We start from the raw sequence: 12,691 nt of genomic DNA on the forward strand, positions 1-12,691 counted from the left end.
CTGCTGTATCACCCTCATGTCTTCTTTTAGCCTTCCTAATTTTGCACGTTTTGTTTTTCCTTCATTTTTATACTCCTCAAGTACCTCATTTGCTCCTTGTTGCCTATATCTGCTATATACCCTGCTTCCTCTTAACTAGATCTCCAAAATCACTCAAAATCCATTTCCTTATTTCTGTTAACTTTGCCTTTAAAACTTTGTACTCTCAAAATTTCACCTTTGAAAGCTTCTACTTACTGAGCATATCCTTGCCAGAAACCAGCCTAGCTCAATCCATGCTTTCCTAATCCTTGAAGTTCCTCAAAATGTGCCTTTCGCCAATTTAGAATCTCAACCCAAGGACCAGACCTATCCTTGTCCATAATTATCTTGAATCTAGTGTAATTATGATCACTGGACCCAAAATGTTGCCCTACACATACCATACTTTTGTCACCTGTTCTATCCCATTCTCTGATAGGAGATCTGATCCAGTATTGTACACTCTCTTCTTGGTGCCTTGATAAATTGATTTGGAAAACTTTTCTGAACCCATTTGACAAATTCTAAGCCATCCAGCCCTTTTACATTATGGGATTCCCAGTCAATATGGAAAGTTAAAGATCACCAACTATCTCAACTTTCTGTTTCCTGCAAGTGTCTGCTATCTCTCTGCAGATTTGCACCTCCAATTCTTGCTGACTAGTTGGTGGTGTACAATACAACTCCATTAATGTGGTCATACTGTTTGGATTCCTCAGCTCAACCCATATAGCCTCAGTGGTGAACGCTTGAATCTGACACAGCTGTGATATTTTCCTGACAAGCAATGCCACTCCTCCCCCTTTCATCTGCAATCTTAATCCTAACCCATTGCATCTGAAACAGTGGAACCCTGCTGCCAGTCCTTCCCCCTCCTGCAACCAAGTTTCACTTATGGCCACAATGTCCTAATTTCAGGTGCCAATCCACACTCTAAACTCATTTGCCTTTCCTACAATACTTGCATTGAAATAGATGCGCCCAAGAACATAATTTCCACCATGCACCACACTTTGATTTCTGTCTCTATATGCAGTCTTCAGATCTTTTTGTACTCCTCCTCTCCACTATCTGCTCTGCACTCTGGTTCCCACCCCCCTGCAAATCTAGCTTTAAACCTTCCCCTCCTGCCCCCAGAACAGCACTAGCAAACTTCCCAGGAAGGTTATTAGTCCAGTTCAGATGCGGACAGTTCCCACTTTCCCTGGAAGAGAGCCCCAATGAACCAGAAATTTGAAGCCTTCCCTCCTGTACCATCCCTTTAGCCATGAGTTGAGCTGCATTATCCTCCTATTTCTAACCTCAAGAGTATGTGGCACACCTAGCAGTCCTGAGATCACCAACCTGGATGTCCTGACCTTCAATGTCACACCTAACTCCCTGAACTGTCTTTGCAGAACCTCATCCCCCTTCCTACCCACATCATTGGTCCCTGCACATGGACCATGACATTTGGCTGCTCATCCACTTGAAAATGTTGTAAACACAATCTGAGCTGTCCTGGGCCCTGGCTTCTGGGAGGCAACATGTCATCTGGGATTCTCGATCTCTTTCACAGAAACACTTAGCTGTTCCCCCTCACATTTGAATTCCCTATCATTATAGCTCACCTCTTTGCCTCCCTCCCTCCCTTTCTTAGCCACAGGGCCAGACTCTGTGCCAGAGTCCTGACTGTTGTGACTTGTCCCGAGAAGGTCATCCCCCTCAGCAGTATCCAAAACTGTACTCCCGATATATGTCTGTGATCCGTTCTGGATTACCGGTCGTATCTTGGAGTGGATGTATGTCAGAATTGCCCTACCTGTGATATCGAAGAGTAAAACGATCGATTTCCTTTCATTCTGTCTCCAAATCCTTCTCATTCTCTGCTGCTGGGACCCCGAGCACCCTACGGACTGTACTGGCCTCTAAAATCTGTCTGTTGGTCAGAATATTGAGTAACAGAATTAGAAAAAACAGGACACAAGGAGTTCAAATGCGGTGAAATATCTCAACATGGCAGCCACGAAGGCCAGCTCTCATGAGACGTTGGGCACCAGCCAACATGGCGACCACAGAGGCTAGATCTAGTGAGAGGTTGGCCAAACTGCTGCAAACCTCTCACAAGAAGCGTTATTTTCCATAGGCCCAATTTTTCACTGTAATTGTGTAAGTTTTATATTTTTTATTTATTAAAAAAATGCCGCAGATGTACCCTGCACTGTCTGCCTTTTCCCTTTCCCTCTCCTGACTCCCACCCAGCCACCTGGATACCTGACGATCTTAAGCAAATGTTATCACTGCTTAAATATCCACGTACCCTGGGTTGTGTTGAATCTTTATTGGACCCTTGCATTAAAAACAAAGAAATAAAAGCAGAAGTATATGTAGCCTTTTGGGTCTGCTCTGGCATTTAGGAGGATTACTGGAATCTCCCTAACATGCTCCACCCACACCCCCCCCCCCCCCATCAACGTGATCTGCTGGGATCGTTATCTGGAGAGGGTGTGCAAAATCATTGAGGGTCCCTTCCATCCTGTACGCAGCATCTTTAAGCTGCTCCTATCGGGGAAGATATACAGGAGGATCAGAGCCAGCTCCACCAGGCTGAGGAACAGTATCTTCCCACAGGTAGTGAGAATGCTGAATGACCAAAGGAACTGGTCACATCTGAGATTCTCATATCCATGAAATAAAATATATGTATTTATTTATTTACATAGATGAAACACTGGTGCTGCATATGTATTGTTTGTCTGTATGTGAGTTATGTCTGGTTCTATGTCTGCGTGTATTGCATTGAGGACCAGAAAATGCTGTTTTGTTGGGTTGTACTTGTACAATCAGATGGCAGAAATCATGATAACTTGATGTTGAATCTACAAGAATTCACTTTCCTACCTGTTCTCCATATTCTTTAATTGACTTTTATATGATATATACTTAATAGATTGAGCATCTTTGGAGAAAATTCTAGTTTTACAACTGTATGACTAAAGGTACTTCTCCTTTATCTCAGGCCTAACTGCCTGATTTCATCAAAAGCCTTTCAAAATCTAATGGGTTTCAGTAAGTTCACCACTTATTCTTTCAATGAATAAGTCCAGCAAATTAATCCAACTCAAAGACATTTCATGCAGCTACCCTTGCAACTCTAGAATTATTCTGGATTTTTTTTTGTTGTTGGCATGTTTGAGTTCAGGAATGTAGACAGTTAGAACATTTGTTGGTCCAATTGGAAGTTTTGTGAGGCTATTCTAGATTTATAAATGCAGAAGTATTTGGTAATACAAGTCACAGCTTCCAAGCAAAATGATTCTTCAAAGTTCTTACTCATCAGTATTCAAACTGATAGACCAGTGGTTCTCAAACTTTTTAGTTTCACTCATATATTACTTTAAATAATCCCTGTGCCATAGGTGTTCCTAATTCTACTCTCATACCATCTTAAGTAACCCTATGCCATAGGTGCTCTGTGATAAGTAAGGGATTACTTAAGGTTGTATGCGGGTGGAAAGCAAAAGGTGGAAAACCACTGTTTTAATTGTACCTAATTGACTGGTTATTTGCACGGTTTCATAACTCCAAAAGAAATGGGCCAATGACAATTTTTCTCAAGCAAAATATTTCAGTAACAATTGGGTCGAGAGCAGTGGTTCTCAATTAGCAAATAATATAATGGAGGATAGCAAAAACTTTTTAAAATATGTGAAGAGGAAGAAATTGGTTCGGTCCAAAATTGGTCCATTAAGAATGGAAAAGGGTGAAATTATTACCGGAAACAAGGAGATGGCTGAGGAATTTAACAAATACTTTGCAACTGTCTTCACCAAGGAGGATATAGGTTACGGTCAGTTAGGGGGTAATGGTCATGCGGTGTCAAGAGACTTGGGGAACTTTCCTGGGGAAGTAGGGGATCTAATGGATATCCGGATCCAGAAACAGGAGGTTGTGAGTAAATTGTTGGGACTGAGGGCTGATAAATCCCCAGGGCCTGATGGCCTGCATCCCAGGGTGCTTAAAGAAGTTGCTATGGAAATTGTGGAAGCACTGGTTGACATTTTCCAAAGTTCCATAGATTCGGGGGAGGTCCCTGAGGATTGGAGAGTGGCTGATGTGGTGCCGATTTTTAAGAAGGGAGGGAGGGAGAAAACGGGAAATTATAGACCGGTCAGCCTGACGTCGGTGGTGGGGAAGATATTGGAGTCTATCATAAAAGGAGTAATAGCAGAACACTTAGGCAGAAATAATAGTATAAGGGCTAGTCAGCATGGATTCCTTAAGGGTAAGTCATGCTTGACTAACCTTCTGGAATTTTTCGAGGATGTGACAAAGAGGGTGGACTTGGGAGAGCCTGTGTATGTGGTGTATTTGGACTTCCAGAAGGCCTTTGATAAGGTACCGCATGGGAGACTAGTGGGGAAGATCAGGGAGCATGGTATTGGAGGTAAGGTGCTGTCATGGATAGGAAATTGGTTAAGAAATAGGAAACAAAGGGTTGGGGTAAGCGGGTCTTTTTCAGGATGGCAGGATGTGACGAGTGGAGTGCCGCAAGGATCAGTATTGGGTCCTCAGTTGTTTGTAATTTATGTAAATGATTTGGATGAGGGGATTATTAATAACTTGAGCAAATTTGCAGATGACACGAAACTGGGTGGCGGTGTGGGGTGTGAGGAGGATGTCAGGAAAATGCAGAGGGACTTGGACAGGTTGGGGGAGTGGGCTACTGAATGGAAGATGACGTTCAATGTAAGCAAATGTGAGGTTATCCATTTTGGGGGCAATAATAGGAAGGCTGAGTATTATTTAAATGGAGACAAGCTAGGGAGTGGGGAGGAGCAAATGGATCTGGGAGTACTTGTTCACCGGTCACTGAAGACTAGCATGCAGGTTCAGAAAGCTGTGAAGAAGGCTAATAGCATGTTGGCTTTCATGAAGAGGGGATTGGAGTATAGGAACAGAGACGCCCTTCTGCAGTTGTACAGGGTCCTGGTGAGACCCCACCTGGAGTATTGCGTCCAGTTCTGGTCTCCAATTTTGAGGAAGGACATACTAGCTATAGAGGGTGTGCAGCGCAGATTTACAAGGTTAGTTCCAGGGATGGCGGGGTTGACATATGCTGAAAGGCTAGAAAAACTGGACTTGTATCCGATGGAGTTTAGAAGGATGAGGGGGGATATGATTGAGGTATACAAAATTATCAGGGGGATAGACGTGAAGTCGGATTACTTGTTCCCAATGATGGGGGAGACGAGGACTAGAGGGCATAGTTTAAGAATACAGGGTAGGCCCTTTAGGACGGAGATGAGAAAACATTTTTTTACCCAGAGAAGTGTGAATCTGTGGAATGCTCTGCTACAGAGGGTGGTAGAGACAGATTCACTGATTATGTTCAAAAGAGAGTTAGCTAAGACTCTAGTGGGCAAAGGAGTTAAGGGTTATGGGGATAAGGCTGGAAAGGGGTACTGATGGTAGTGATCAGCCATGATCTGTAAAATGGCGGTGCTGGCTCGATGGGCCAAAGGGCCTACTCCAGCTCCTATTGTCTATTACCTTTGTTTTTCCCCACTCACATACCAATTTAAGTAATCCCTTATTTATCACAGAGCACCTATGGCATAGGGTTACTTAAGGTAGAAAGAAAAAGTTTGAAAACGACTGTGCTATACCATTGAAATGCATATCATCCTTCAAAGGTGCTGTGGATTGAAAAAGCAGATCTTCCCAGTGTACAACAAAAAATGGCTCTCTGAGCTGGTTCATCCTGCCTTTCAGGTGAAAGAAGCCCCCAGTGAAGAGATCCATTTTTTTGGATCAGTTGGCCATGCACAGTTGCACCTTTACATTCAGAAGTTACACAGAAATCTTGCAAAAAGTAAATAATTTCATACCTGTATTAATGTTGGCTTGGCAATAAGAAGCAAATTGTGAGAACATTAGATTGATTTTATCCCCCCCAAAATATCTAAACAGGTTCATACACAAATATTTTAGCGGTTCAATTAATGAAGCAGCATACTTCAACATTTGGTGTTTTGCATTTCATAATTCTGGCATTAATGGTTTATTTTTATCTGAATATTGTTGATACCATAATATTCTGTGGTATTTATACTTTTATGCATCTTCTGAATTAATAAATGGAGTGCATAAAAGAGGCTTAATTATTTTCATGATGAACATGTAATAAGAGCTGCTTTCCAACAGGTGCTACTCTCTGTCACCAGTATGATTTCAGATAAATATCTCTACACTCCAGCTGTGGAATCATTTGCTGAACATTAATCCTGATTTTTCTGAGGAACAAACTTTAAATCTGATCAGTGTCCATTGAATAACACCAGGAAAATGCCTATCCTGAGTTGGTTTATAACATTTTCATATCTATATGTAAGACATTATTAAAGTGAATGTAGAGTTAAATTCACTGGGTTGTTATTTTGAACCATGATATTTGGGTATTTGTCCCATTCTGGAAGCCATGTTTTACTGGTGCCAAAGAAAAAGATGTAATTTCACCAAGAGCTGCATTGAAATTTGTCAGCTTGATTGTTCATCTCTCCCACAATCTTTCTGAGAGAAGTAGCAGTGAGCCATAAAAAAATTCTTCGAGTGTTGCTCCACATCACAATTGAGTTTACTCTCTGAAATAAATTGGTCTCATGGGTGGTCAAATGATTCCTGTTATACAAAGGATTAGGAAATCATACTTGGGAATATGCAGAAAAAAATATTTCCGGTTACACTCTTTAAGTGGCATTATTACACAACAATGTGAGATGTTCACACTCATTTTATAAATATTTGGCATAGAAACAAGTTGTTCAATTTGAGCCAGTTAATGTCCGTGAAAATGTTGGAAACAATCAGCGGGCCAGGCAGCATCAGAAGAAAGGAAACAGCTATATGTTTTGGGTCTGAGGGGTCCAGGATGTAAATGCTTCAGGTGGCCCGCCCGCCTTCCATTGTTTTTAAAAACACTGAATCAGCACAAGCTTCAATTCCTTTTTTGACCTATACCCTTTGGTTTCTTTCTTTAACATCAGTGTTAGTTCCTTCCCCAACTCCATGATGTGTGAAGTTCTGGGAACGTTGTCTCTTTAAATTCCTTTTCAGATGTGATAATGATTTTGACATTTCTGACTTTTTTTTGCTTTTGAACACCAAGCAAAAGGAAATACTATACTCATCCAACCTGTTGAACATCTTCAAAAATTTTCCATATGCATTTGTAAAGATGTGGGTGAGAACATACCTGGAATATTGTGCACATTTCTGGTCAGCATACTTAAGGAAGGGTGTAGTTAAACTTAAACTTGAGAGGGTGTCGATATGATATGGGCAGGATTCAAAGGTGTGAATTACAAGAGACTGGGTAGGCTTTCCCTGGAGCAAAGGAGGCCGAAGGTTGACCTTGTAGAGTTGTATAAAGTCATGATTCGCATTGGCTATTCTCTCTAAGTAGCAAGTCTAAAACGAGAGGACATTTCTCAAGGTGAGAGGAGAAAGATTTAAGGGAAATCTGAGAGGCATTCCTTTTCACACAGATGGTGTGCAGGGATAGGGGTTGTAGGGAGTGTGATGGGATAGAGGCAGGGACTATTACATTTCAAAATACATCTTTCCAGGTACAGAGAGAAGAAAAGTTTAGGATATGAGGCAAATACAGGTAAATTAAAGGAGCTCAGTAAGACACCTTGCTCACCATGGATAAGATGGAAGTGTCTTTCTGTGCGGTGTACATCCCTTTGACTGCAAGAGATTGCAGTAGAGAGGGGAGATTAGAGTTGAGATGACTCAAGCTGGTGTAAAGGTGAGGAGGAAGAAGGCAAGAATGAGGGTTTCAGTTGGGATGCAGACACAAACTTAGCAAAATTTAAATCAGAAAGTGGAATCAAACAACATGGAACATTTTATAACAAAACAATTTTGGACTGTTAAGTAAAAGGGTAAAATAGAAAATGAAGGTGATAGGTTTATTTTGTGGATGTAAGGGAGAATGGAGTGTCTCCATTTCCTCTAAAGGGTAGATACCAAATAACCACTTTTGTAATTTTGATGTGTTTACAATTTCAGTTTTTCCAAGAAACTTGAGCATGCAGCATCTGCATGGAACACAAAGTGCATATTGGATGTTATTTCCGATTTTTAAAGATGTTTTGCATAATGTACTTTTGTAAAGGGAGTCTCAAATGAAATGAATGTTTGTATTTTCATACAGATGCAAAGATTTTGTCTCCAGTTCATTCAACCTGCGAGTGGCGCTATGAGACTTGTGCTAGTCCTTGTATCAGAACATGCAGAGACCCAGCAGGCAAGATTTGTGAAGCTCTACCAAGGTATATGGGGATAAATGTCTCTACTACCCTTTTAGATAGACTGAAGATACAATATTTCATTAACATTTATAAAGCAGTAAGAGTGAATGATTTTATTTTTAAACAACAAATACTTTTTGTTTGTATTTTGAATCTTATGGCTAAACCTACATCAGATTCTGCTAGCATGAAATGAAGTGTGATATGAGGAGAGGGTAAGATGCAGGCAGACCATTGCCTCAAGTTGTCTCTGAGCTGCTGCTGTCTGCCGCCTGGGTGGGAGCTGTGTCAGTAAATGCCGACACTTTGATGCACTTTTATACCTCGATGAAGGCCCCAGGCCCGAAACGCTGGTCATGTATTTCTACCTTTGCTACATAAAGGACACTGCTTGACCTGCTGAGCTTCTCCTGCATTTTGTGTGTTTTTTTTTACTTCAACCACCATGCCTACAGAATTATTATTGCCAACATTTAATTCTTCAGGCTGATGTGCCAATAAACCTGGGTCTAACCTGCTGGCTTTTTAGCTCTATGAGAAAGTTATTTGTGAATAAGAGGTTCATAACACAATACACCTAAGTGCTGGAGAAACTCAGCAGGTCACACACCATTCCATAGGAAGTAAAGGGTAACCAACATTTCAGACCTGATGCGGCAACGCTTCAGCACTTGGTTATTGTACTCTACCTCCGTGTCTGCCTGCTTTCTTGTTTAACAGAGGTTTTTTGAGATGTGAGAAATTCTGAAGAGGCATTTGAATATTACATGGTTGTCAAAGTAAAGAAAATCAGAATAGCTGCAGATCCTGGAAAATGAATTAAAAGCAGAAAATCCCGGAAACACTCATCAGGTCAGTCAACATCTCGAGAAACGGATTGGGTTAATGTTTCAGGTCCAGGATTCTTTTATCAAAAATGTTCTGATGAAGGTTTCTGCACTTGAAATGTTTAACTTCTTTCGGCAGATGCTGACCTGCCGAGAGTTTCTAGCATTTTCTGTCAATCATGGCATGGATGGCATGGACCAGGATTTAAGGAGAATGTTACTGCTGGTGGGAGATGAAATGTGAGAGTGTCTTCATTAACCAGTGCAGCCAGAGGGGGGAATACATTCTCCTGCCCAGACTCTGCCATTACGTAAAACCATAGAACACTATAAACACAGAAACCTTTTGGCCCTTCTAGTCTGTGCCCAACCATTTTTTTGCCTAGTCCCACTGACCTGTACCCAGTTCATAGCCCTCCATACCTCTCCCATCTATGTACCTGTCCAAATTCTTCTTCTGCCTGCATTCACCATCTCAGCTGGCAGATCGTTCCACACTCACACTACTCTCTGTGTGAAGAAATTCCCCCTCTTGTTCCCCCTAAACCTTTCCCCTTTCACTCTTAACGTCTTCTCGTTTGTATTTCACCTACCATCAGTGGAAAAAGCCTATCTACATTTACTCTGTCTGTCCTCGTCATAATTTTAGACACCTCTATCAAATTTTCCCTCATTCTTCTACGCTCCAGAGAATAAAGGCCTAACCTGTTTAGCCTTTCTCTGTATCTCAGTTCCTGAAGTCCGGGCTACATCCTAGTAAATCCTCTCTGCACTCTTTCTGTCTTATTGATTCTTTCTGTAGTCAGGTGTCGAAAACTACACTCAATATTCCAGATTTGGCCTCACCAATGTCTTTTACTTTAACATAACATCCCAACTTCTGTACTTAATACTTTGATTTATGAAGGCCTGTACTGTGTGGCAAAAGCTCTCTATACAATCCAATCAACCACTTTCAGGGAATTCCCAGATCCCTCTGCTCTACTGCACTCCTCAGTGCCCTACCATTTACCATGCATGTTCTTTCTTGGTTTGTCCTTCCGAAATGTAACACCTCACTCTTGTCTGCATTAAATTCCAGCTACCATTTATCAGCCCACTTTTCCGGCTGGTCCAGATCCCTCTGCAAGCTTTGAAAACCTTTGCTGTTCACACGCCTCCAATCTTAAAGTCATCTGCAAACCTACTGATCCAACTTACCACAACATCCAGATCATTGATATAGATGATAAACCACAATAGTCCCAGCACCGATCTCTGAGGCACACCACTAGGCCTCCTCTCTGAGAAGCATCATCCACCACTACTCTCTGGCTTCTTCCATCCAGCCATTTTTGAATCCATTTCTCTACTTCATCATGATACCTAGTGTTCGAACCTTCCTGACTAACCTCCTATATGGGACCTTGTCAAAGGCCTTAATAAAGTCCATGTAGACAACATCCACAGCCTTTCTTTCATCATCTTTCTTGGTAACTTCCTCGAAAATTGATTAAAATTGGTTAAACCCGACCTACCATAAACAAGGCCATGTCAACTATTCCTAATCAGTCCCTGGCTATCCAAATAATTGTCAGGCTCATTGGCCTATAATTTCCATGGTTACTTTTGGATCCTTTATTAAACGATGGAACAACGTGAGCCACCCTCCAATCCTCTGGCACCACGCCCGTGGCTCAGGACATTTTAAATATTTCTGCCAGAGGCCCTGCAATTTCTACACTAGCCTCCCTCAAGCTGCATATCTTGTCAGGTCCTAGAAATTTATCCACCTTTATTTGGCTTAAGACAACTAGCATTTTTTCCTCTTTAATCTGTATAGGTTTCATGACCTCACTGCTTGTTTTCTTAGTCTCTGTGCCTGTTTCCTGAGAAAAATAAAATTAAAATCTCCCCATCTCTTTTGGTTTCAACCACTCTGATCTTCAAGAGGACCAGTTTTGTCCCTTTCTATCCTTTTGCTCTTAATGTACCTGCATAAATCCTTGGGATTTTCTTTAACATTTTCTGCCAAAGCAACCTCGTGTCTCCTTTTAGCCATCTTGCTTTCTTTCTTGAGTTTTTTCTTGCATTTTTTTTATACTCCTCAAGTACCTCATGTGCCCCATGTTGCCTATAATCTGCTTTCCAACTTTGCCTTTAATCCTGACAGGAACATACAAACTCGGTACTCAAAATTTAACCCTTGAAGGTCCTCCTTCACCTTGCACATCCTTGCCTGATAACAACTTATCCCAATGCACACCTTTTACATTCTTGCTCATTTCCTCAAAATTGGCCTTTCTCCAATTTAGAATCTCAACCTGAGGTCCAGGCCTATCCTTTTCCATAATTAACTTGAAACTAATGGTATTATGATCGCTGGACCCTACACATATTTCTATCACCTGTCCTGTCTCTTTCCCTATGTCATGTATTACTCTTTATTAAATTTTAACATACGTGGATTGGAGTCACTTCGTTTAGTTCAAAATGGCACCCACCGAAACGCAATGTAAAACATAACACGACGTTACGCAGGCATGCACGTTCACATAACACCCACAAAATTAATTTGTGCTTATCTATAGTTTTAAATACGAATTACTTCATACCAAGACTGCATATTTTAAAATGACTATAAAGCTCAACTTTAATCTGCTAATGCTTGTGGATACTGCAGTGAATTTTAAACATCAACTCGTAACGTTAAACTATAGATACAAACCAATCTAATTTGAAAATGCACTAAACTGGAAAAACACACACAGTCTTTTTGTCACTACATATTGTCCTTGCTGGAGGGAGTTTTTCTCTTTTGGATCTTCACGGGGATGAAGAAAACGGAACCAGAGCACAAACTTGCTACTTTTCTCAAACAGGTAACATCTCATCACTGGCTGATCCTACTGGCTATGTATCCGGTGCTCAGCTAGAATCTTGCCTGTGGGCAGACACCACCGATGGTGTCTCAGCAACAGATAATGGGGTTATCCCTGAGGAAAAAGGGTTGGTTTGTGCCAAAGGAGAACTGTCAGGGGGATCACCTGAAACTGTCACTGAAATGGGGTCCTCGATTGCTCTTAACTGGTCGATGTGTCATTTCCATATCGTGTCATTTCCATATCATTTCCATATAACTAACTCAGTATATGAACATGGACTTTGTTTCTTGAGAAGCACACATCCATGTTCTTTAACTCTCCCTGTAATCTCACACTCATACTCATTCTCTGACTTCCAGAGATCTTGTTGACTTACTCGGGGATGTCGACAGTTGAATACAAAGTCCGATGTTTGGTTGCCCTGCAGTGAGTCTGGTTCTCAAGTTGTGTCCTAACATCAGTTCTGTAGGCATTCGTTTTGTAGTTGAGTGTGGTGGTGTTCTGTATGATAACAAAAATTCTGTAACCTTGTGGCACATGATGCTTTGATGAACTCTTTGCTTTCATCTCACATTTAAAGGTCTGAATGAAGTACTCAGCTTCCTCATTCATACTTGGATGATAGGGTGTAGATAACATGTGCCACATGTTGTTGTTTCACAGGAATGCTTAAAGGCGTCTG

General features: G+C 41.3%; 1 protein-coding gene across 1 annotated transcript in view; it reads left to right on the forward strand.

The window, feature by feature from the left end:
- Positions 1-12,691, forward strand: part of otog (otogelin) — a 190,090-nt gene that overhangs the window by 115,727 nt on the left and 61,672 nt on the right. The window contains exon 34 of the mRNA XM_069922075.1: positions 8,222-8,339. Coding sequence (XP_069778176.1) covers positions 8,222-8,339 — 118 coding nt within the window. The remainder of the gene's footprint in view (positions 1-8,221; positions 8,340-12,691) is intronic.

This window comes from Narcine bancroftii, chromosome 1 (assembly GCF_036971445.1).
Source record: "Narcine bancroftii isolate sNarBan1 chromosome 1, sNarBan1.hap1, whole genome shotgun sequence".
NCBI classification, from domain to species: Eukaryota; Metazoa; Chordata; class Chondrichthyes; order Torpediniformes; family Narcinidae; genus Narcine; species Narcine bancroftii.